General features: G+C 41.6%; 1 protein-coding gene across 2 annotated transcripts in view; it reads left to right on the top strand.

The window, feature by feature from the left end:
- Nucleotides 1-26,906, top strand: part of SPAG16 (sperm associated antigen 16) — a 1,289,960-nt gene that overhangs the window by 98,921 nt on the left and 1,164,133 nt on the right. For both annotated transcript variants that reach the window (XM_069733408.1, XM_069733409.1), the window contains exons 6-8: nucleotides 874-981; nucleotides 20,958-21,075; nucleotides 23,420-23,489. In XM_069733408.1, coding sequence (XP_069589509.1) covers nucleotides 874-981; nucleotides 20,958-21,075; nucleotides 23,420-23,489 — 296 coding nt within the window. The remainder of the gene's footprint in view (nucleotides 1-873; nucleotides 982-20,957; nucleotides 21,076-23,419; nucleotides 23,490-26,906) is intronic.

Below are 26,906 nucleotides of genomic sequence, written 5' to 3'. Positions count from 1 at the left end.
CAATATTTTCTTTAAATTTCCATTTTTATTTTCACAACTAAGCGGAAGTCAAAGAAATTTTACTACTATCATTAAGTACAATATGTCTCGATAAAACAGTCTCAGAATCACTGGGATCTGTTGAAGCCTTCTAGAGTTATAATCACATAAAGTTACAGTGGTCAGAATTGTAAAAATTAGCCCGGTCATTAACGTGCAAACCACCTTCGGGGGTAAAAGGGGTTAATGGACTTCAGATGTCAGGATATTTATCCACTGTCATTCTTTTTGCATGGGTACAGACAATATTAAACTACCTTATGAATTAACAGACTCTAATTATTTAGTTCTTATTGGATCAATTGTCTTGAAATGTTAATTAGTGTTGATTAGTTTGATCATATCTGGCTGGAGCTTCAATCAAAGTTGTGAGCAATTACATTGGGCTAAGTTAACATATTTTTAAATTTGACCTGGTGGTCAATTGATCAACTCTTCCTAGCTTTCCTCCTAACCCATCAGCTGTTAGAAACTGGGGAAGTGACATCTGTCCATTTCTACAGCATTACATATCAGCCTCTCAAGTGAACAGCTGACCCTATAATGGTAGGACTGGCTGGGTTCCCCATAGAGGAGGCCACTATTTGTTCTGCACTTCTGCCACGATAGGAAATGTAGATAGAGGTCATCAATAACATCAATTCCATGACTTGTACTCAGTGTTACTGAATAGGCGTGAAGCGATTGAGGGCTTCCTATTATATTAAACTGGACACTTTAAAGTCTTTCTCATACAGAATACAGTGCAAGAAACCACAGATACTGTATATTTGCGTGTTCCATGTAAGAGGCGTTGGTCTTTGGAAATATATCTCTTTTATGTTTTTGATGCAGTAAAGCTAAAGAATCAATGGTAAAGCTGCAGAAAGAGCGTGATTTCCACAGGATGCATCACAAGCGTGTGGCCCAGGAGAAAAACAAGCTCATTAATGACATCAAAAGGTAACAAAACCACATAATCTTCTAAGGGGAAAAAAAGAACTAAAAAAAAAAAATATTTCGAGTTACATTTAAGGGGTTAAGGTTGATGATGACTGTGGGTGGGCTATTGTGATTGTTATAGATGCCCTTGGCTTTTTTTAAATGTTAAAACCTCTTCCCCCAACCCCTCCTTTCAGTGAACAATCTGAAATGTCACCAATAAAAGCAATTTTTTGTTAAGGTCTTACATTGGTGGCGTTAATAGAAATGTATACGAATTGTTTACTGGAATGAATCCGTGCTCTTAACCAGTTCTGTCACCAGCAGTGTAGTGATCCCTTTTAAAGATACGGTCGACAGCATATGCTGCAGTGTTGCATCCTCAATGAGATGTGTAAATATCACATCTAGTCCTGGTTTCACAGGGAAACACGCATACATATACTGTACATTTCTGCCATGGTTGCTGTCTGTCAATCTACTAGTAATCCAAATCTGACATACCATTATTATCTTTCAATATCACAGTTTGCCACTCACTCAGAAAAGGCCTGTTGTTTAAATCAGTTGTTTATGTAAAATGTATTAAAAAAAATTAATAGTACGTATAGTATAGTATTGAACGAGTCAAAACATGTTTTAGTATGTATATTTCTAAAGGTGCTATTGACAAGAAATTCTTACCAGATGTCTGTAACAACCCATCCAATCCACGCAGGCAAAGAAAGCAAATCGTAGATGTCCATAAATTTAAGTTATATTTAATAATGAGAAATGACACAGGGCAAGATTATTGAACACCTTTAGAAAGCCATAGAAAGTCATGACGCCAGCTGAAATTTATCAGTAAGTAGAAAGAATACTTGCTGGTTCAACTGATGGCCTATAAAAGGTTGTCTTGTTACATAAGTGCCTGTTATGGCTGGCAATCAGGCAACACAGCGTGCAGTAATCAGCGCACATACAGAGATCTGGCAATAACCCAAAACAATAGGACGAGCTCTGAGACGTGGAATCTCTGTAGACTGCAGTACCTGATCTATCCTCACACAACTGGAAGCAGCAGTGGATTGCGCCTATCAACTACCTATGCAACTCGGCACTGCCTGAGGAGCTGACTAGCCTGAAGATAGAAATACAAGCCTGACTTACCTCAGAGAAATACCCCAAAGGAATAGGCAGCCCCCACATATAATGACTGTTAGCAAGATGAAAAGACAAACGTAGGAATGAAATAGATTCAGCAAAGTGAGGCCCGATATTCTAGACAGAGCGAGGATAGCAAAGAGAACTATGCAGTCTACAAAAAACCCTAAAACGAAAACCACGCAAAGGGGCAAAAAGACCCACCGTGCCGAACTAACAGCACGGCGGTGCACCCCTTTGCTTCTCAGAGCTTCCAGCAAAAGATAATAACAAGCTGGACAGAAAAAACAGAAAACAAACTAGAAGCACTTATCTAGCAGAGCAGCAGGCCCAAGGAAAGATGCAGTAGCTCAGATCCAACACTGGAACATTGACAAGGAGCAAGGAAGACAGACTCAGGTGGAGCTAAATAGCAAGGCAGCCAACGAGCTCACCAAAACACCTGAGGGAGGAAGCCCAGAGACTGCAATACCACTTGTGACCACAGAAGTGAACTCAGCCACAGAATTCACAACAGTACCCCCCCCTTGAGGAGGGGTCACCGAACCCTCACCAGAACCCCCAGGCCGACCAGGATGAGCCACATGAAAGGCACGAACAAGATCTGGGGCATGGACATCAGAGGCAAAAACCCAGGAATTATCTTCCTGAGCATAACCCTTCCATTTGACCAGATACTGGAGTTTCCGTCTAGAGACACGAGAATCCAAAATCTTCTCCACAATATACTCCAATTCCCCCTCCACCAAAACAGGGGCAGGAGGCTCCACAGATGGAACCATAGGTGCCACGTATCTCCTCAACAACGACCTATGGAATACATTATGTATGGAAAAGGAGTCTGGGAGGGTCAGACGAAAAGACACCGGATTGAGAATCTCAGAAATCCTATACGGACCAATAAAACGAGGTTTAAATTTAGGAGAGGAAACCTTCATAGGTATATGACGAGAAGATAACCAAACCAGATCCCCAACACGAAGTCGGGGTCCCACACGGCGTCTGCGATTAGCGAAAAGCTGAGCCTTCTCCTGGGACAAGGTCAAATTGTCCACTACCTGAGTCCAGATCTGCTGCAACCTGTCCACCACATAATCCACACCAGGACAGTCCGAAGACTCAACCTGTCCTGAAGAGAAACGAGGATGGAACCCAGAATTGCAGAAAAATGGAGAGACCAAGGTAGCCGAGCTGGCCCGATTATTAAGGGCGAACTCAGCCAACGGCAAAAATGACACCCAATCATCCTGGTCAGCGGAAACAAAACATCTCAGATATGTTTCCAAGGTCTGATTGGTTCGTTCGGTCTGGCCATTAGTCTGAGGATGGAAGGCCGAGGAAAAAGATAGGTCAATGCCCATCCTACCACAAAAGGCCCGCCAGAACCTCGAGACAAACTGGGAACCTCTGTCAGAAACAATATTCTCAGGAATGCCATGTAAACGAACCACATGCTGGAAGAACAAAGGCACCAAATCAGAGGAGGAAGGCAATTTAACCAAGGGCACCAGATGGACCATTTTAGAAAAGCGATCACAGACCACCCAAATGACAGACATCTTTTGAGAAACGGGAAGGTCAGAAATGAAATCCATCGAAATATGTGTCCAAGGCCTCTTCGGGACCGGCAAGGGCAAAAGCAACCCACTGGCACGTGAACAGCAGGGCTTAGCCCTAGCACAAATTCCACAGGACTGCACAAAAGCACGCACATCCCGTGACAGAGATGGCCACCAGAAGGATCTAGCAACCAACTCCCTGGTACCAAAGATTCCTGGATGACCGGCCAGCACCGAACAATGAAGTTCAGAGATAACTTTACTAGTCCACCTATCAGGGACGAACAGTTTCTCGGCCGGACAACGATCAGGTTTATTAGCCTGAAATTTCTGCAACACTCTCCGCAAATCAGGGGAGATGGCAGACACAATGACTCCTTCCTTGAGGATACTCACCGGCTCAGATAACCCCGGAGAGTCGGGCACAAAACTCCTAGACAGAGCATCCGCCTTCACATTTTTAGAGCCCGGAAGGTATGAAATCACAAAATCAAAACGAGCAAAAAATAACGACCAACGGGCCTGTCTAGGATTCAAGCGCTTGGCAGACTCAAGATAAGTAAGGTTCTTATGATCAGTCAAAACCACCACGCGATGCTTAGCACCCTCAAGCCAATGACGCCACTCCTCGAATGCCCACTTCATGGCCAGCAACTCTCGGTTGCCCACATCATAATTACGCTCAGCAGCAGAAAATTTCCTGGAAAAGAAAGCACATGGTTTGAACACTGAGCAACCAGAACCTCTCTGTGACAAAACCGCCCCTGCACCAATCTCAGAAGCATCAACCTCGACCTGGAACGGAAGAGAAACATCAGGTTGACACAACACAGGGGCACAGCAAAAACGACGCTTCAACTCCTGAAAAGCTTCCACGGCAGCAGAAGACCAATTAACCAAATCAGCACCCTTCTTGGTCAAATCGGTCAATGGTCTGGCAATGCTAGAAAAATTACAGATGAAGCGACGATAAAAATTAGCAAAGCCCAGGAATTTCTGCAGACTTTTTAGAGATGTCGGCTGAGTCCAATCCTGGATGGCCTGAACCTTAACCGGATCCATCTCGATAGTAGAAGGGGAAAAGATGAACCCCAAAAATGAAACTTTCTGCACACCGAAGAGACACTTTGATCCCTTCACGAACAAGGAATTAGCACGCAGTACCTGGAAAACCATTCTGACTTGCTTCACATGAGACTCCCAATCATCTGAGAAGATCAAAATGTCATCCAAGTAAACAATCAAGAATTTATCCAGATACTCACGGAAAATGTCATGCATAAAAGACTGAAAAACAGATGGAGCATTGGCAAGTCCGAACGGCATCACCAGATACTCAAAATGACCCTCGGGCGTATTAAATGCCGTTTTCCATTCATCTCCCTGCCTGATTCTCACCAGATTATACGCACCACGAAGATCAATCTTAGTAAACCAACTAGCCCCCTTAATCCGAGCAAACAAGTCAGAAATCAATGGCAAGGGATACTGAAACTTAACAGTGATCTTATTAAGAAGGCGGTAATCAATACACGGTCTTAGCGAACCATCCTTCTTGGCTACAAAAAAGAACCCTGCTCCCAATGGTGACGACGATGGGCGAATATGTCCCTTCTCCAGGGACTCCTTCACATAACTGCGCATAGCGGTGTGTTCAGGTACGGACAAATTAAATAAACGACCCTTAGGGAATTTACTACCAGGAATCAAATCGATAGCACAATCACAATTCCTATGCGGAGGAAGGGCATCAGACTTGGACTCTTCAAATACATCCTGAAAGTCCGACAAGAACTCTGGGATGTCAGAAGGAATGGATGACGAAATAGACAAAAATGGAACATCACCATGTACTCCCTGACAACCCCAGCTGGTTACCGACATAGAGTTCCAATCCAATACTGGATTATGGGTTTGTAGCCATGGCAACCCCAACACGACCACATCATGCAAATTATGCAGTACCAAAAAGCGAATAACTTCCTGATGTGCAGGAGCCATGCACATGGTCAGCTGGGCCCAGTACTGAGGCTTATTCTTGGCCAGAGGTGTAGCATCAATTCCTCTCAACGGAATAGGACACCGCAAAGGCTCCAAGAAAAATCCACAACGTTTAGCATAATCCAAATCCATCAGATTCAGGGCAGCGCCTGAATCCACAAACGCCATGACAGAATATGATGACAAAGAGCACATTAAGGTAATGGACAAAAGGAATTTGGACTGTACAGTACCAATAACGGCAGAGCTATCGAACCGCCTAGTGCGTTTAGGACAATTAGAAATAGCATGAGTAGAATCACCACAATAGAAACACAGTCTGTTCAGACGTCTGTGTTCGTGCCGTTCTACTTTAGTCATAGTCCTGTCGCACTGCATAGGCTCAGGCTTACTCTCAGACAATACCGCCAGATGGTGCACAGATTTACGCTCGCGCAAGCGACGACCGATCTGAATGGCCAAGGACATAGACTCATTCAAACCAGCAGGCATAGGAAATCCCACCATTACATCCTTAAGAGCTTCAGAGAGACCCTTTCTGAACAAAGCCGCTAGTGCAGATTCATTCCACAGAGTGAGTACTGACCATTTTCTAAATTTCTGACAATATACTTCTACATCATCCTGACCCTGGCATAAAGCCAGCAGATTTTTCTCAGCTTGATCCACTGAATTAGGCTCATCGTAAAGCAATCCCAGCGCCTGGAAAAATGCATCAACATTACTCAATGCAGAATCTCCTGGTGCAAGAGAAAACGCCCAGTCCTGTGGGTCGCCGCGCAAAAAAGAAATAATAATCAAAACCTGTTGAATAGGATTACCAGAAGAATGAGGTTTCAAGGCCAAAAATAGCTTACAATTATTTCTGAAGCTCAGGAACTTAGTTCTGTCACCAAAAAACAAATCAGGAATCGGAATTCTTGGTTCTAGCATCGATTTCTGATCAATAGTATCTTGAATCTTTTGTACATTTACAACGAGATTATCCATTGAGGAGCACAGAGCCTGAATATCCATGTCCACAGCTGTGTCCTGAAGCACTCTAATGTCTAGGGGAAAAAAAAGACTGAAGACAGAGCTAAGAAAAAAAAATGATGTCAGGATTTCTTTTTTCCCTCTATTGGAAATCATTGGTGGCTCCTTGTACTGTTATGGCTGGCAATCAGGCAACACAGCGTGCAGTAATCAGCGCACATACAGAGATCTGGCAATAACCCAAAACAATAGGACGAGCTCTGAGACGTGGAATCTCTGTAGACTGCAGTACCTGATCTATCCTCACACAACTGGAAGCAGCAGTGGATTGCGCCTATCAACTACCTATGCAACTCGGCACTGCCTGAGGAGCTGACTAGCCTGAAGATAGAAATACAAGCCTGACTTACCTCAGAGAAATACCCCAAAGGAATAGGCAGCCCCCACATATAATGACTGTTAGCAAGATGAAAAGACAAACGTAGGAATGAAATAGATTCAGCAAAGTGAGGCCCGATATTCTAGACAGAGCGAGGATAGCAAAGAGAACTATGCAGTCTACAAAAAACCCTAAAACGAAAACCACGCAAAGGGGCAAAAAGACCCACCGTGCCGAACTAACAGCACGGCGGTGCACCCCTTTGCTTCTCAGAGCTTCCAGCAAAAGATAATAACAAGCTGGACAGAAAAAACAGAAAACAAACTAGAAGCACTTATCTAGCAGAGCAGCAGGCCCAAGGAAAGATGCAGTAGCTCAGATCCAACACTGGAACATTGACAAGGAGCAAGGAAGACAGACTCAGGTGGAGCTAAATAGCAAGGCAGCCAACGAGCTCACCAAAACACCTGAGGGAGGAAGCCCAGAGACTGCAATACCACTTGTGACCACAGAAGTGAACTCAGCCACAGAATTCACAACAAGTGCCACACAAGAAACCTCTAATGATGGGTAAAACCAGTTAACTGTCTCAAGACCTTCACAACCTTATTGTTGCTAAACATACTGATGACTTTGGAAACAGAAGAAATTCTGCGCGACGTCACAAAGGTTCTTCGCGCAATGCATCCCTGGGAACGGAAGCCGCCGTGTGCGCCGCTGAGAACCGGGAGGACTCCGGGGGCTGTCGGAAGATAAGTATATCCCTATTTTTTATTTTTATTCTTTTTGTTACATGAATATGGATCCCAGGGCCTGAAGAAGAGTCTCCTCTCTTCCTGACCCTGGGAGCCATCCAGGACCGCTCTCTGCACCACATGCGGTGACCTCAGAGCTCCGCACATGCCATAAAAGACGACACCCAGCATATAAGATGACCCCCGACTTATACGGCGTGTATATCCCAAACTCTATATTTTAAATGGAAAAGTTGGGGGTCGTCTTATACGCCCAGTCGTCTTATACGCAGGAAAATACGGTACATTAGTTTCTTTTTTTGTCTCCAGAAGCAATGCTGCGTTTTTAGTTGAAACATTATAAAAAGTTTGAAAATCCCCTATAAATTTCCTGCAGCCCTGTTCATTATATTTCCATTGTTCTTTTTTTAATAACCAATTTGTTTTGATAATGCTGTATAATGTATTGCTTTTTATGCAGTTGTTTTCAAAACTTTATTTTAAAATGGCTACAAAATGAAGCCAAGTTCAGTATATACACTGATCTGTGACTGGCGGTGTCTTAATTAACTGGTCCTGTTGACAGGTATGTGACTGAAGTGAAGTAGTCTTAAATGGCTTTGTAAAATGGCAGCAGCGAGCTTACAAGTCCCCTTCTCTTGTAGTCTCAATCACGTCTTGCTGGCTTGCTAATCAATGGAGCTGGAGTTATTGACTTTCATACTGCAGGTTGCATTTTAATTAAGTCTTTTTCAGTAGAAGCGGTTGTGACAGCGTCCGTAGTTTCTTGTATTAATGCTCATTCAATTTGTCACTAAACGCTGCAGAGTCAAAACCCCACAAACCCGGTCTTGTCATATCTTTCTATAATCTCTTATTGATCAAATTACACTTCACTTTTACTGTGCAGATCTATGTTTGGGTTTTGCAGATAAAGAAATGTAGCTGTCATTCCCTTCAGGGAACACAATGATTTTGATTAAAATATGAGAAGACTGTCATATATTTTGTGAGTGCTTTGCTCTACCTGTGTTACTATATTTTGGAATAAGTGACAAAGTATTAGCCACCCTTAGGACAGACAACACAAAATGTAAAATCAATTATAAGTCATTGCTGGCGTGTAGTCGTCTTGGAGAAGATATGACTTTAGAAAAGCCATCTTCTCCTCCAGCTAGTCATCCATGAACGTTTTGGATTTCAAACCTTTTTTGAGTTTCGCACTGGAGGCAGTTGAGATATTGCACATAGAAATCTTTTGTAGCAGAGGTGTATGAAAGCTTAATATGTGTCTTAGTAGAAGGAAAAAAAAACAAGTAAAAGTTGTCCACACGGCTTAGCTCACAGACAGCAAATATTAAAGGCAGCGATCTTTTATTCAACTGTCCATTTGTTTCTAAGTGGTTCTGTTGAAACAATGCTATACTTTTTTTTTATTTTTTTTATTTTTTTGTAGCAAAGCGTAATTTCCCAGGAACATTATGGTCTACCTAAATATATGACCATGTTTAACTGCTGCATCTACAATGAAAGTCTTGATTTCAAAAAGAATTAGAACCATTAGATAGGTCCCCTATTTAGCAAAGATTTAAAGGATAAATAAAGAAGTGTTTGACCATGGGCAGACCTACCACCAGTTCAGCCGGTGCAGCTGCATCGGGGCCATGGTGGTGGGCCTTGGAAGGAAGGGGCCCTGATTTCTGCTGCTTTAGTAGATCGCCGCTGTCGCTGTAATAGATGAATGAAAGTGCCGGCAGTCATCCCACTATTGCAGACACTGCAGGCTGTGTGTCTGCTGATCTGCGCGCCTGTTTCAGTCTTCCGGAGAGGAGAGCTGAGGATAGCAGAGCCCAGGGGGCTGGGGCAGGAGGTACTGTAAGTGACGGGGCATCATCTGATTTTTGCTGTCTTGTCTGTTTGTTGCGGAAGCTCTATCTGAGGCACTGAGAAATTTATTGCACCATCTTACACTTACATACAGATCAGGTCACTCTGTCAGTGGGGTCATCGGCTCCAGAGTCACCCGATCTGTATGTAAGTAAAGCTGCAGCAATAACTCAGTGATCCTCAGAGTGACTGCACTGTCTGAGCCCGGCTCCAGGACGTCCTGCATTATATTACAGATATACATTATAATGTACAAGTCCTGCAGCCTGGTCCAGGAGTGCTCACTCAGAGCATATAACACTGTATATGTGCACGTAGTAAAGTGCATAACACCACCCAGTGCACAAATTAGTATACGGCTGGTATATAACTGACCTGGACAAAGTGTAGAAATTGGACCAGGCTATCTGAGATAGCCAAACGCCCAGAAGCACTGGTCCGCAGGCTGCTCCATACAGCCAACATGCAACCAGATTTCACCGCCATCTGCATCTTCTGGATGCAAATAATGGTGAATATAATGGAGGACGGAACCACCGACTCCTTCCACCAGTCACAGTGTGTGTGACTGTGACAGCAGACGTGATGACGTCTGCTGTGCGGTAAGTCAGTGCACACAGCAAAGACCGGAGAAGAGCACCGGGTGAACGTGGGCGAGGTGAGTGTGTGTGTGTGTTTTTTTTTAATGTGAGTGTGGGATTTGTTTCTGTACATAAAGGGTTATATGACAGCTCATACTGTATATAGGGGCTATGTGATGGCTCATACTGTGTATATAGGGGCTATGTGGGAAATCATGCTGCATATATTGAGGCTCTGTGAGGTGTCCTGCTGTATAGAGAGGGCTATGTGAGGGCTACTGATGTATATAGGGGGGCTCTGTGAGTGCTCCTGCTGTATGTAGGGGGCTTTGTGAGTGCTCCTGCTGTATATAAGGGACTATGTGAGGGTTCCTGCTGTATATGGGAGACTCTGTGAGGGCTACTGATGTATATAGGGGGCTCTGTGAGTGCTCCTGCTGTATGTAGGGGGCTCTGCGAGTACTCCTGCTGTATATAGGGGTCTATGTGAGGGCTCCTGCTGTATATAGGAGACACTGTGAGGACTCCTGCTGTATATAAGGGGCTCTGTAAGGGCTCCTGCTGTGTATAGCGGCTCTGTGAGGGTTCCTGCTGTATATAGGGGGCTCTGTGAGGGCTCCTGCTGTATATAGGAGACTCTGTGAGGGCTCCTGCTGTATATAGGGGGCTCTGAGAGGGCTCCTGCTGTATATAGAGGGCTCTGTGAGGGCTCCTGCTGTATATAAGGGTTCTGTTAGGTCTGCTGTATAAAAGGGGCTCTGTTAGGTCTCTTGCTGTATATAAGGGGCACTGTGAGGGCTCACACTGTATATAGGAGGCTATGTGGGGGTACATATTGTATATCGGGAGAGCTGTGTGGGGGCTCTTCCTGTAGTACGTCTTTTACAGGATACTGTTGTATGGATTAATGCAGTCTACTACACTATTCCATACTTTTGTTTGTAGTATAATACCATATACCAGACAAATAATGCAATATAATATACACATGGTCGGGCTCTGCCGGTTTCAACAGTTATCACATAACCACGAGGAGGCACTTTGCCCACTTGCTCTCATGTGCCAAGTAGAGTGTCAGCCATATCTGCAGTGTTCTGTTCACCGACCTAGCTGACAGTAGTTGTCACTTCACCACAAATATCACTGTGCTGGAACCAGCAGAGCCAAATCTTAACCAGGGCGGTGATAATGAGGGCACTCTGGCTTGTTGATCGGAGCCTGAGGTTCCGGGGGTCCATGGCCAGATTGCCCCATTCATAAGCAACATTCCGGTCAGGAAGGGGCCAGGTAGGGGGCAGGGAGGGGGCCCAGACACATTTTTTGCACAGGGGTCCAAAGCTGTCAGTTGCCGTCCCTGCATTTTACTTCAGTATCAGGGTTGTGGCCAAACGTTTTGAGGCTTGACACAAACTTTGCTGCTTTAATGTTTTTATATTGTTTAACCCCTTCACCTCTAAGCCTGTTTTCACCTTCATGACCATGCCAAATGTTACAATTCTGACCAGTGATCCCACTGATTCTGACATTATTTCTGAAAAAAATTGGAAATTTGGCAAAAATGTTGTAATTTTTATTCCCTTAAATTGGAGAGTTATGCCAAACAAAATAGTTGATAAATAACATTTCCCACATTTCTACTTTATATAAGCACAATTTTTAAGCCCATTTTGGTTTGTTAGGAAGTTAGAAGATTCAAAATGTAACCACAATTTCTCATTTTTACAACAAAATTTACAAAACCATTTTTTTTAGGGATAACATCACATTTGAAGTGACTTTGAGGGGTGTAGATGACAAAATACCCCAAATTGACACCATTCTAAAAACTGTATCCCTCAAGGTTCTCCAAAACACATTCAAGAATTGTATTACTCCTTCAGGTGCTTCAGAGGAACTGAAGTAGTTTATTAACCCTTCTGGTGCTTCAGAGGAACTGAAGCAATGCTAAAGGAAAAAACGAACATTTTAACTTTTTTTCAGAAAAATCTTACTTTAGACCCCAATTTTTTTATTTTCACAATGATAACAGGAGAAAATGGACCTCTAGATTTGTTGGGCAATTTCTCCTGAGCATGTCGATACTCCATTTTACTTTTGGAGGCCAAAATTGGCTGAAATCATTAGTGGACGCCATGTCACGATTGGAGAGCCCTTGAAACAGTAGAAACCTCCCAGAAATGACCCCATTTTAGAAACTAGACACCTTAAGGAAATTATCCAGATGTGTGGTGAGCACCTTGAACCCATAGGTGCTTCACAGAAGTTTATAATGTAGAGTCATGAAGATAAAAAAATCTAATTTTTCCCACACAAAATTTTCTTTTAGTCTCCTTTTTTTTTTTTTTTTTTACAAGGGTAACAGGAGAAAATGGACCAAATAAACAGATACCCCAAGTTTTGGATAAACTACTGTTTGTCAACATAAAGAATGAATGACGATTTGGAACGTAGACTTTGCAATTGTCTGCGGCTGTCATATTGCTTTTGGAGTGCTCCTGACGGACGTAATCCAACATCGGTAGTTGTTTTTAATGTCCCCACTGCTGCATATGGAGTTTACTGTGGTATGTTTTTCTCTTTTAGGAAGTATATGCCACAGTCGTCTGTCAGGAGGACGGGATGCAATTAAGCGTTATATGGGACACGCATATTATGTTGGATTACGTCCGTCTCCCCTCCTTATGCCTCTCGGCTGTTGCAGTTGCATGTACTGTGGTATACTTCGTAATGGATGGTGTCTTTTCTATATTTTTGCATGTTTTTGTAAAAAATTATTTTTCTATATTTTTTTGTATTTTTTGTATCTCTCGTACATTTACACTATATGGCTGATAACCTGTAACATACTATATAGCTTATATATTTACAACATTGATTTAGCAATGTGGGCATGGTATGTGTTTTTACTGTGTCCATGTATGATATGGGTGGATTTTCATCCTGTGATGGGTAATATATGCTATTCTATATTATAGCCTTCCCTGTTGTAATCTTTTTTTCCTTAGCAATTGCAACACCATTGGTCCGGTATGGGTATGGTTATATTGCAGGAGTTGCGGCTGAAGTTGGTGGGTTGCTCGGCAACCAGTGCCTGTGGGCTCCTGTTCGCGTCATGGGGTGGGCGTGTGGCGCTCACTGTCGCTGGTTGGCTCGTGTCACGGTCTTGTGACGGGGCGGTTCCAGGCAGTGATGCGCCTGCGCGGCTCTGGTGATGCGGTGTGGAGTGCCGGGCGGTGGTGCGCCTGCGCGCCTCTGACGATGCGGTACAGAGGGATCTTGGGATCATTGATCGATGACGCATCATACTCCGGGCTGTGTTAGGAGTTACTAAATTGGTGGGAGGTACGTTCTTCGGCTATATGGGAGTCAATGATTGGTGTTGAGAGGAGTCATGACGATAGAAGGAGCTGGACAGCTATTGGCTCTCTCCATGGACATGCTATATTATGTGGACGGTGATTGGAAGACGCTACCATGACAACACTGAAGCCGGAACTTGTTTGTTTATACACTATTGTGATTACTGCAGTTTTCTAAGATCTGGTGGACAATAATCATCTGCCCTTTATTGTGCTAGTATGGGCGGTTGGGGGCTTTTAACATTATGTAGTTTGATGTCTGTTTTGATATATATTCATATTGATTATTTGGTATTGGGCGGCTTGATGGGGATTGGTGCCCTGCGTGGCATACACCCTATTTAAAGCTGAACCCAGGCACTGTATTGCATGCTTTACAAAGACCCACTAGGGTCGAAACGTTGCTATTATGGCTGAATAAATTCACTGGTTTTTGGTCTATACACCTGGATGGAGTGCTGTCTATTTTTACTTTTGGTATACTGTATGGTCCTAGTGGGTTCCCTGGACCTGGACGGGCGCTCCGGCCTATGAGTGCTGTCAGCCATCTTTTTTGTTTCTTGATTCTACTGTATGCGGTCACGTGGGGCCACTCATTTATAGTAATGAATATGCGGCTCCACCCCAATGGGAGGTGGAGCCGGATATTCATGACTGTAATCGGCGGCCCCACGTGACCGCATACAGTAGAAGGTGCGGCCAGGAGAGGAAGCAGCGACAGCCAACGAGGGAGCTGGGTGAGTATTTTCAGAACAGCGGGGGGGCGCACAGGGGGTGGGGACATGGACCTTTATTTTATAAACGAAAAACCACAAAAAAAATGGATTATTCATATCTTCTCTGCAGCAAACGCTGCTGCACAGAAGATATGAATCGCGGCTTCAGCACCATGTGGGGGGGACAGCGCTTACTGCAGCGCTGTCTCCTGCACGGCACACGGACTGCACACGGACAACGTCCGTGTGCGGTACGTGTTTTACACGGACCCATTGACTTTAATGGGTCCGTGTAATACGTGCGCTCCCACGAACACTGACATGTCTCTGTGTTTGGCACACGGAGACACGGTCCGCAAAAAATCAATGACATCTGCACAGATGCATTGATTTTAATGCGTCTACGTGTGTCAGTGGCTCTGGTACGTGAGGAAACTGTCACCTCACGTACTGGAGACACTGATGTGTGAAACCGGCCTTATAGATGTGATACACCTTCAAAAATGACCCACTCCACTTCAGCCAGTGGTACGAGAGGGGGAGCTGCAAGGAAGATCGCACTCTGCAGCAACAGGAACCAGGAGGGAGATGTGTGTTCTCCTACTGTCCCTGTGTAAAGTTGGTGTGTATCATACCTGTAAAGTAACTCAAGAATGTTAAAGAAAAGTAAAAAGTTAAATTGCCCTTTTTTTTTTTTTTAAAGTTCCTTGTTGGCTGGGAGGGGAACCTATTTGGCATCGCCCTTTCAGTGACATCCCGCACTTTAAAACTTCGCTTTTCACTTAGCTTTCCCATTACATTCCATTAAAAAATGAATTGTAATTTTATGATCATTTCGCTTAAAAATTAAAAAGTTAAAAGTCTCATAAACTTCAAAATGGTACCAATAAATATTACATTTCGCCATTCAAAAAATAAGCACGCAAACAGCTGTCGACAGAGAAATAAATTATGTCTCTCAGAATATAGGGACACAAAATATTTTTAATTTTTTTAAAAGTATTTTTATTGCGCAAACATAAATAAATCTTCATAAATGACATATTTTTAATCATCCTGACACACAGCGTAAAGTTAATACTATATGTCATTTAAGCGACTTTTGTCAACGTGATAAAAAAATGACCTTAGTTGGGGAAAAAACTGCAATTTTCACCTTTTGCTATCTGCTGCCCATTAATTTTGTGAAGAAGCTTTAGTGGTCACAGTGATAACAACACTCCTTGATAAATGCCTTGACGGGAATAGTTTTCTAAACGGGATAATCTTTGGGTGGGTTTCCTCTGTACTAATACCTCAGGTGCTCTGCACATGCAATGTGGCAACAGAAAACCAAACCAGCAAAATTTTGACTTCAAATGGTGCCCTTTCCCTTCTGAGCCTCACCGTGTGTACAAACGGTAGTGTATGAGCACTTATACGGTATTGTTGTGCTCGGGAGAATTGAGTGACAAATTGCGAGGCATATTCTCTCTGATTTCCTCCAGCAGAAATGAAAAAGTTTTAGCTTAATCTATAATAGTATCTACTATTATGCCAAAAAAGACAAAAGTAATCTAGGAGTGATCTTTTTTTTTTTTAACGTAAAAGTATTTACATAGTTTTCTGGCTAATCTGTTGCTACAATATACTTATTGCATTTTTTTAATAGTACATTCGGCTAAGTTTACATAATATTGTAAAGAAAATTTTTCATTTTTACCGGCCAATAGTAAAGAAATTTGTGAAACATCTGTGGGGGTAAAATGTTGACAAGACCCCTAGATGAATTCCTTGAGGGATACAGTTTCCAAAATGGAGCCACTTCTTGTACCTCAGGGGCTCTGCAAATATGACTTGGCAAATCAAGACCAATCCAGCAAAATGTACACTCCAAAATCCCACTGATGCTCCTTTCCAGCTACTCACTGCCAAGCACCCAAACTGTATTGCTGCAGATATTGGATGAGTGACAAATTGTGGTGTTTTTGTTCTCTTCTATTTTATTACTTCATGTTATTATCTCACTTTTAGTCACAAATATGATTTTTATGCATTTTTGTTTTTTTTTAAAAGTCACTTTGACTAAAAATTGCATGAAGGTGCTTAAATATATAAATTGCTGCTAGTGATTCCTTTCAGAAAATATAAGTACAGGGTTAAATATCAAGTCTTTTTTTGGGGATTTAGACCATATATGTTCACGTCAAAAGTGCAAAAAATTGTCCTGGCTACCAAAGGCAGAAAAGGTTTAAAGGGGTTGTCAGAAAAACAATTGATTATTCATCCATAGGGCAGGTTATCAATATAATATTGATACGCGTCGCCCCCACCGATCAGCTGAAATTTCTCTGGCAGTGGTATCGGCTGGATATAACTGCTGTAGAAGATGGAACACAACAGCCCTCCAAATTGCTTAGTGGCTTCTGCCGAGTATTGCACTTTATCGCCCATCCTATTGACTTTATTTGAATGGGAGATAAACTGCAATATTCGAAAATGGCCACTAAGTAAAGTACAAGTCTGCTGTGTTCAGCCCTGTACATTGGTGGGGGTGCCAGACAATGGACAGCGATCGCTCGACCTCATATTGATGACCTACCATACGGAGATCTCCTTGTTCATTGTTTATTTTCAGATAACCTTTTTAAGATCTTAATCCCAGAAAGAAGCTCTACTAAAATTGTATTTTGATGCTTTAAGGCCCCCATACACCTTAGACTAAAATCGGTCTAAGCCAGTTTCATGTGTATGGGGTGTATTCATTTTTTTAGGTGATCCCACTTTCTTAGTTTCGCCGTTGTTCCATCATCTGCATTGCTTGTAGGATTCTGTATACTCCCTCCTCACACCTGCTTATAACATGTCATAACTGAAGACAAGACTCTAAAATAGATTTACAAGCATTTGGGAAAGACATGTAAATTTAAATCCGCAAAATGTAAAGTTCCGTTGTTTTACAGCGGTAAGCTAAAAAGCAAGCCAAGTGTTGTGCAATTTACTGCTTCTCTGGTTATGTGTAGGATTGTTTATAAGTGAGTTCTCAAAACTAGACTGAAAGCATATACAAATAAGCCCCTGGAATTACTGATGGAAACAATCCGGTAGATTTCAGTGGGATTTATTATAAATCTGCTTCTGAATTATTTATGATCCTGTTCCAAAGGCAGAAGAACAAAATATCTGCTAATTTGGTGGCATGCTTTTGTGCGGTATGCTAAAATATCAATGTACAAAATGATTCAGAAATGATAGAGGCTTTCATTATAATCTGATGGTGTCATTTCATGGCAAGAAGGTAAATCAGGTATTCAATGTGGATGATGCAGGAAAAAAATCACTTGTATGGCTGGATTACTCCTCTGTGTATAATGCAGACACCTTACGGTGCTCTGTTGACTTATATTTTCCTTTATTCTACACCAAAAAAGTACGGTAACTGTCACAGTAATGTAAAAAAAATACTTACCAAGCAGGGATGTAACTATAGAAGGGTGCAGACGGTGAAATTGAACAGTGCTATAGTTGACATGCAATAGTAAAGAAATTTTATGCTAAATTTTATATGGAGGCCCTGTGGCTTTAAGTTAGGACTCCGACAGCTTTACTCAGGAAGCACAACATCATTAATTTAGTATCTTACTCCAGTGCTATTCTGCTGGTGCAGCACTCAGGTAAAGTAAATTGTGGCATAATCTCAAAATTTGCAAATGGATTGGGCAAGAGTGTCTAGTATGCGATTTAAATAAAAGATTGTGCGTTGTTTTCTAAAGTCTAGAGACATGGGGTACATATTTTCAATACCCTGGAGGGAATTTATCAAAACTTTTGCCTAATTTTTTATGTTATAAAAATGGCCTATTCGCTATATTTTTTTGCATGCAAACGAAAAAAATAATGTGACTACTTATGATTGTTTGACGATTCCACCAATTTTCAAATTTGTATAGAATGGCGGGCAGTTAGAGTTATGCAAATAGGTGCAAACAAGATTTATAAATTGCAACTTTTCAAAAATATGTAAAAGGAAGTTTTAATTTTTACTCGAGCTGGGATTTAGGAAAAAAAAGTAAAGAAGTTTTATTTGGGATTTATAGGTTTCGCCCCCAGCAGTTCTCCCCCAGCAATTCGCCCCCAGCAGTTCACCCCCCTGGTACATTTACTTCACCTGTGGGAAGTTATACCATCCATCTGCCATACCATCACCCCAGAGGACGCCTTTAAACAGCGTCTCTCCCTACTGACCGAATACCACAGGTGGCGTCACAAACTTTACTCTTAAACTCACTTTACTTGGGCGCCCAGGGCCACGGATGGGGTCGCAGCCACCGTGAAGTCCCCTTCAAGTACCGGACCCGGCTCCGAGTACCCCACTGCCCTGGCGGGCGACTCAACTTGGCGACACGAACGGGATGTACCTGGGGGCGAACTGCTGAGGCCGAACTGCTGGGGCCGAACAGCTGGGGGCAAAACATCCTATAACCGTTGTATTTTGCCCTAGAAAGTAGTAGTTTTGATGTGCTAAATTTATCAAACATCATGAGACACTTTTAGGGTAAATTGAAAGTTTATTACATTTTTTCACATGACATGGTCAAAACCGCAAAGTAATAAAGCTGGAATGCATTAATATAAACAATTATACAATGTAATTGATAGTCAAGGTATATACTCATAACAGTGACTGTCTAAAAAAAAAAAACTCTCAAAATGTTCAGAGATAAGAGGAAAGGAAGGGAAAAGGGATACACGAAAAGGGATAAAGGAAGAGGAGATTCAAACAGTAGAGATAACCCAAAAAAGAGGGGTAGAGCGAGAGGGGAGTAATGAAGGAGGGCGATATAGATAAGAGAAGGGGTGGAAAAGGAAAAGAACTCACACCTAAATGAGTGTCTATTATTTAAATGGAAAAAAAATATAAGAAGATATGGAAACAGAAAACTTCATGTAGGAGGCAACCAGGTGGTTAATTTCTTCAACTTTCTGATCATGATCCAAAATGCCCAAGAGCCTGAAACTTTGCCCACTGTTTCTGAAACTTAGGAAATTAGTTCCTCCAATCTAGGAGTATCATTTAGCTCCACCACAAACTCAGCACAAGTAGGAGATTCCCTGTGTTTCCAATGCCTAGGGATCAGTCTCCTAGCTTCCATAAGGAAATATATATATATATATATATATATATATATATATATATATATGTATATATATATATATGTATATATATATATATATATATGTGTATATATATATATATATATATATATATATATATATATATGTCAAAATTGGAACAGCATCACGTATTACTGCAGTTGTTGTGCAGCGCTTTCCCAACCAATGTTCAAATGGCTTCCAATAATAGAGATAAAAAAAGGAAAACAGCACAAAAATTAAAGAAAAACGGGCTAGGCAACGTTTCGGATATGGTATCCTTTCTCAAGCCTTGTTCCAATTTTAATGCCGTTCAGGCATTAAAGCCCGTTTTTCTTTAATTTTTGTGCTGCTTTCCTTTTTTTATCTTTCTTTCTCTCTCTCTTTATAGCCAATGCCTGAGATGTCACTAAAAGATAGAAGGGCTAAGATCATAGATGGCTATACTTCATGAGACACTTTTGATAAATATGGCACAAAGAAGATGGTCATTGGCCTCGATTTATCAAAGCAATTTTGGCAAAATTCTGGCATAAATGGCTTTGAAACTCAGAGTTGTTCAATAATTTTGCTGCTTTGGGTCGTTTTCACAAGCTCTGCCTAAATGGGCGCGAGTCATGTGTGCGTACTGGGTGGGGATGGGGGAGTGGGGTGACACTACATCTTATCTAATCCATGATGAGCTGTGGTGTTTTCTACTTTGAAAACCTTACTCCAGTAAATTTTCTGGTGTGGCTGATATAGGCACACGGCACTCGTTGGATGGTCCAGATTAATTAAGAGGTGTGCGCCTCTGACTCTAGCACACCTCCTCATCAAGACTGGTGAGAACATTGACAGTCTTAATGAATCAGGACCAATGTATTTTGGTTCTTTTGCAGAGTTTAGTTGTTGCTTTTGTATCCCGAGAAATAAGCAATTGAAAAGGCAAATACAGATCAATGAAAAATGCTCAAAGGAAAAATGCCCACAGCCATGAATGTCTACAGAAAAATTACCCACACGGACAAAATAACAAGTTTATTAATCACTTTATTAAAGAGGGCTAAAGCTGTATTCACACATGGAAAATTGGGCACGTGTCGGTACAGGCGGGGTCACACTGTATACAGGCTGCAGAATGATATAACATATTAAAGGTCAGGGAGAAGAGGTGATAAAAGTTGGTATTTTGTCCATGTGGGCAATTTTCCTGCTGGCATTCATGGCTGTGGGCATTTTTCTGGTCACCGGGAAATACATGCAAATTATACATCTAGATATTACCTTCATTATAGCATACATGCTGTTTGTAATTGCAGCATATATTCCCCTCACTAGCAGAACATTTTGGAAATAATTTATACAGATGTCATGGAGCCTTTAGCTTGATACTGTCAATAATAATAATAATAATAATAATAACAATGTGAATAATGGGCCCTTAGTTAGCTGGTCTGAGTAATCACAGTGCTGACTTCTCTGCCGCATGCATTCATAAAAGGTCACTTGATTTTATATATTTGAATTATTTTCCTTTTTTTCAAGGTTGAAGACACATTATGCATCTTATGAACCATTGCTGAGGCAGCTACATGAAAAATACCAAACAGTCCTGCGGCAGAAGATGCTGACTAGTCTAGAAAGGGATCGAGCTGTTGCAGAGGTGATCACTTTGCTTTATTAATTGCACATGACATAATAATTTTATGTTTTTAGAGCGACTGCATTATGCCCACACCTGTTTTGTAGTCTACTCTTTGTGATTGGCTTGGTTTCCAGTGTTCAAACTCATAACAATTACATATGGGCAGAACCCCTTTAATTTAAATGATTTTGTGTAAATGAGGGTGCAGTACATTAGTGTTTTTAATTTCTTTACTTTACTGGGTGCTGAAGTTATGATAAATCTGAGTTTTCTGCTGCAGATCTTTCAGTTCTCCTGAATGCAGAGCTTTGTATAACCCGGCCCATACCACTGATTGTCTGCTTTCCGTGTATAGCATATTTATCAAAACTACAGCAAGCAGCCTCATAAGTGACACAACCGTGGAAACAGGGCTTCTGTATTTACATCATGCTCCTCTCAGATAAGGTGGTAAAAACCTGGTGACCGATTCCCTTTAAGATGCTTTAGTGACTTTGCTGTTTGCGCTGTATTCATTATTTAATTGGCATTGGGGACTTGGGAATATATTTTTCAAGCACGCCGAAGACCCTCTATTAGCACTGGAGCATGCTCAGATAACACCTTATCCGGGCACGCTCGCCCTTCTCTGTTCCTTAGTTTTATCTGTGTGTTTTTGACCACGTGAGCATATTTTTCTTATCCAGATGATTTAGACAAATTCATAATTTGTGACTTTTTGAAATAGTTGCAACATTTTTGTAAAATTGTACATCAACAACCTACTGGGCTACAAAATTATTTTAATTTTATTTTTATTTATTTTCAAAAGTAGTGTTGCCTCCTAGGAAAGGGACACAAAGTAAACTAGACCATCTGAAAATGCACCAACCTTATCAACCAGTATAAGCACAAGCATATTGCAGAGCAGGGGGAGCTGAGCAAATTGATATATAGTTTTGCGAGGAAAGATTCAGAAAAACCTGTGTTTTCACCATTTAAACGTCTGCACTTTCTGGGATCTTTGGTCCAGTGGGCGCTCCTATCAGAGACTGACAGCTTACTTTGTATTAGTGTGCATATAGAGAGCTGTCAGTCACTGATCGGACCGCTCACTGGGCCAAAAAGCCCAGAAAGAGCAGGCGATTAAATGGTGAAAACACAGGTTATGCTAAATCTTTTCTCACAAAACCATATAGAAATCTGCTCAGCTTCTCCGGATGCCTGCAGATTGGACTGTATTTTTATGGTGACAGGATCCCTTTAAGAAGGTCTAGTTTAAGTTTACACTGTCTTAAAAGTAACCACACATCTACAAAGAAAAACTGATTGTTGGAAATGTAAATATTACCATGATTACTTTATTACACAGAAAAAAACATAGGACCAGATAACCATAGGTGGGTGAGTTCTAAGACAAGTACATGTTCATGATTTTATAAAATGCATTGGAACAGTATTCACTAGTGATGAGCGAGTATACTCATTGCTCGGGTTTCCCCGAGCACGTTCGGGTGGTCTCCGAGTATTTGTGAGTTCTCGGAGATTGTTTTCGTGGCCTCAGCTGCATGATTTACGGCTACTAGACAGCTTAAATGCATGTGGGGATTCCCTAGTAACCAGGCAAACCCCTCATGTACTCAGGCTGGCTAGCAGCTGTAAATCATGTAGCTGCGTCAACAAAAACTAAATCTCCGAGCACTGACGAATACTCAGAGACCACCCGAGCGTGCTCGGGAAAACCCAAGCAAGGAGTATACTCGCTCATCACTAGTATTCACACATCATTTGCTAATCACAAAGTAATTATTTACAAATATAGCGATTGGGTAAACCGTCAATAGGAAAAAGAAAACTGCTGGTACAGACAATTTGCATCAGCAAATTTGCAAGAGCACAAATGGACAAAGCACATTTTTTATTGGCTTCATCTGGGTTGCACTTGCTTTATCTGTTTGTGCTCTTGGTTCTGGATTTTCTCGTGCAAATTGTCTGTACTAGTATATTTGTTTTCTCTGGCTCCCTTATATACACAAGTGAGGATGAGTTTTTGGACTTTTATGTCTTTGCTCCATTTAACAAAGTTCAATTCAAATTCTTAAGTGTAGGTTTGATCCCGTTCCTGCTGAATTAATTGATATTTACAGAAATAAGTTTTTCAGGATAGCAGTTTTAAAAGTCTGTATTATTACCCTGTTCTTGCCTGTTGAAAATTATTTTCATTTTGTAATTGCATGTATGAGCAAAACTCTGCTAACCAATTAAAATGAAGTAAATTGAATGTGTTTCTCATCTCACTCAGATGCTTCAGAAGTTGAATTCCTTTTTTTCAATTATGTTTTTTTCAAAATCCTCAATGTGATTTTTTTTTTTCTCTTTCCAGGTGACTGGTCTGCAGGCTACCTTAAAGAATTTAGAATCTGGACATAAAGTGAATCTCCCTTTGAAAAAAGGTATTCTATCTATATATCTACTAGCTGAAGAGCCCGGCGTTGCCTGGGCATAGTAAATATCTGTGGTTAGTTATAGCACGTCACTTCTCTTATTTTCCCATCACGCCTCTCATTTTCCCCCTCACATCTCTCATTTTCTCCCTCACACCTCTCATTTTCTCCCTCACTCCTCTCATTCCCCCCAACACTTGTCATTTCGACCTCACATCTGTCATTTTCCAATCACTACACTATTTTCCCTCACTCCTCTCATTTTGCACTCACACCTTTTTATTTTCAATAAATCCAATCGAGATAAAGAAAGGCAGCTCTCACCGATCCATCCGAGACAGGTATCTTTATTGTTACAGATTAAAAGTCTTCACGGCCGGGGGTACAGATTCCAAAGAGTGCGGCAAGCCTGACGACGGCCGTTTCGCACCCTCCTGGTGCTTCTACGGGTCAGTGCGGCACTGACCCGTAGAAGCACCAGGAGGGTGCGAAACGGCCGTCGTCAGGCTTGCCGCACTCTTTGGAATCTGTACCCCCGGCCGTGAAGACTTTTAATCTGTAACAATAAAGATACCTGTCTCGGATGGATCGGTGAGTGCTGCCTTTCTTTATCTCGATTGGATTTATTGGCATGTGTTGTCGGCAGAAGCACCCGAGGTCCGGCGGCTACATCTCTGTTCACAGGCGTGAGAACTCAGCTGTGTCATTAGGAGGTGGTGCGGGCTACTGCGTTTCTGGAGACTGCCTTTTTATTTTCACCTCACACCTCTCATTTTCACCTCAGTATATACATGTTTGTCATCTCCCTTATATATAGTATACACCTGTATGTCATCTCCTGTATATAGTATATACCTGTATGTCATCTCCCCTGTATATAGTATATACCTGCTGTGTGTCATCTCCCCTGTATATAGTATATACCTGTATGCCATCTCCTCCTATATATAGTATATACCTGTATGTCATCTCCTCCTATATATAGTATATACCTGTATGTCATCTCCTCCTATATATAGTATATACCTGTATGTCATCTCCTCCTGTATATAGTATATACCTGTGTGTCATCTCCTCCTGTATTTAGTATAAACCTGTATGTCCTCTCCTCCTGTATATAGTATGTACCTGTATGTCATCTCCTCCTCTATATAGTATATACCTGTGTGCTATCTCTCCTGTATATAGTATATATCTGTGTGTCATCTCCCCTGTATATAGTATATACCTGTGTGATCTCCTGTATTAGACCTCGTTAACACGTTATTTGCTCAGTATTTTTACCTCAGTATTTGTAAGATAAATTGGCAGCCTGATAAATCCCCAGCCAACAGGAAGCCCTCCCCCTGGCAGTATATATTAGCTCACACATACACATAATAGACAGGTCATGTGACTGACAGCTGCTGTATTTCCTATATGGTACATTTGTTGCTCTTGTAGTTTGTCTGCTTATTAATCAGATTTTTATTTTTGAAGGCTAATACCAGACTTGTGTGTGTTTTAGGGCGAGTTTCGTTTGTCAAGTTGTGTGTTGAGTTGTGTGTGGCGACATGCATGTAGCGACTTTTGTGAGATGAGTTTTGTGTGGCAACATGCGTGTAGCAACTTTTTGTGTGTCGAGTTGCATGTAACAGGTTAGTGTAGCAAGTTGTGTGCAGGAAGTTTTGCGCATGGCGAGTTTTGCGCGTGGTGAGTTTTATGTCTGGTGCCTTTTGAGTATGTGCAAGTTTTGTGGGAGGCAACTTTTGCATGTGTTGCAAATTTTGTGCATGTGGCAATTTTTCCGCGTGTGCAAGTTTTGCGTGTGGCGAGTTTTCCATGAGGTGAGTTTTGCACTTGTGGCGAGTTTTGCGTGAGCCTAGTTTTTGCATGTGGCGAGTTTTGCGCGTGGCGAGTTTTGAGCGGCGACTTTTGTGTTTCGACTTTTATGTGGCGAGGTTGGTGTATGTGTGGTGAAATGTGTGCTGAGGGTGGTATATGTGTTCAAGCACGTGGTAGTGTGTGGCGCATTTTGTGTGTGTTCATATCCCCATGTGTGGTGAGTATCTCATGTCGAGGCCCCACCTTAGCAACTGATCGGTATATACTCTTTTGCGCCATCGCTCTCATTCTTTAAGTCCCCCTTGTTCACATCTGGCAGCTGTCAATTTGCCTCCAACACTTTTCCTTTCACTTTTCCCCATTATGTAGATAGGGGAAAATTAGTTTGGTGAATTGGAAAGCGCGGGGTTAAAATTTCACCTAACAACATAGCCTATGACGCTCTCAAGGTCCAGACGTGTGACTGTGCAAAATTTTGTGGCTGTAGCTGCGACCCCTCCAACACTTTTCATTTAACTTTTTACCCATTATGTAGATAGGGGCAAAATTGTTTGGTGAATTGGAAAGCGCGGAGTTAAAATTTCACCTCACAACGTAGCCTATGACGCTCTCAGGGTCCAGACGTGTGACTGTGCAAAATTTTGTTTCTGTAGCTGCGACGCCTCCAACACTTTTCCTTTCACTTTTTTCCCCATTATGTAGATAGGGGCAAAATTGTTTGGTGAATTGGAAAGCGCGGGGTTAAAATTTCACCTCACAACGTAGCCTATGACGCTCTCAGGGTCCAGACGTGTGACTGTGCAAATATTTGTGGCTGTAGCTGCGACGGTGCAGATGCCAATCCCGGACATACACACACACACACACACACATACACACATTCAGCTTTATATAGTAGATCTATCTATCTATCTATCTATCTATCTATCTATCTATCTATCTATCATCATCATCTTGCACTGAATATAAAAAAATGTGAAAAAATGCCAAAAAATTGCTTTGTTTTGTTCATCTTTCCAATAAAAAGAAAGAAAAAAACTGATCAAAAAGTCCCGTGTACCCAAGTATGAGTGAAAGCTAATGTTTGACTTGTAAATATAAGACCTCACAAATCTCTTTTATGGAAAAACAACATTTTGGTCATGTCATTATCATATCGGCCTACAGAAAAAAGTTTGCTTGTCATGTAAACTGAATGATGTTTAACCCCTTAACGGCCAGAGGAATTTTTGCTTTTGCGTTTTCGTTTTTTGCTCCCATTCTTCCCACAGCCATAACTTTTTTTTATTTTTTGTTCAAATTGGCCATGTGAGGGCTTGGTTTTTGCAGGTTGAATTGTACTTTTGAACGACACCATTGATTTTACCATATTATGTAATGGACAATGGGCAAAAAATTCCAAGTGCGGTGAAATTGCAAAAAGAAAAAAATAAAATCCCACAGCTGTTTTTTTTTTTTTAATATCATGTTCGCTAAATGCTAAAACTGGCCTGCCATTATGAATCTCCAGGTTATTACGAGTTCATAGACACCAAACATGTCTCAGTTCTTTTTTATTTAGGTTGTGAAAAAAATCCCTAAGTTTGTTAAAAAATTGTTTTT

The sequence above is a fragment of the Ranitomeya imitator genome, chromosome 7 (assembly GCF_032444005.1).
Source record: "Ranitomeya imitator isolate aRanImi1 chromosome 7, aRanImi1.pri, whole genome shotgun sequence".
NCBI classification, from domain to species: Eukaryota; Metazoa; Chordata; class Amphibia; order Anura; family Dendrobatidae; genus Ranitomeya; species Ranitomeya imitator.
The sequence above is the reverse complement of the archived record's forward strand: the minus strand, read 5'-3'. Positions and strand labels throughout refer to the sequence as shown.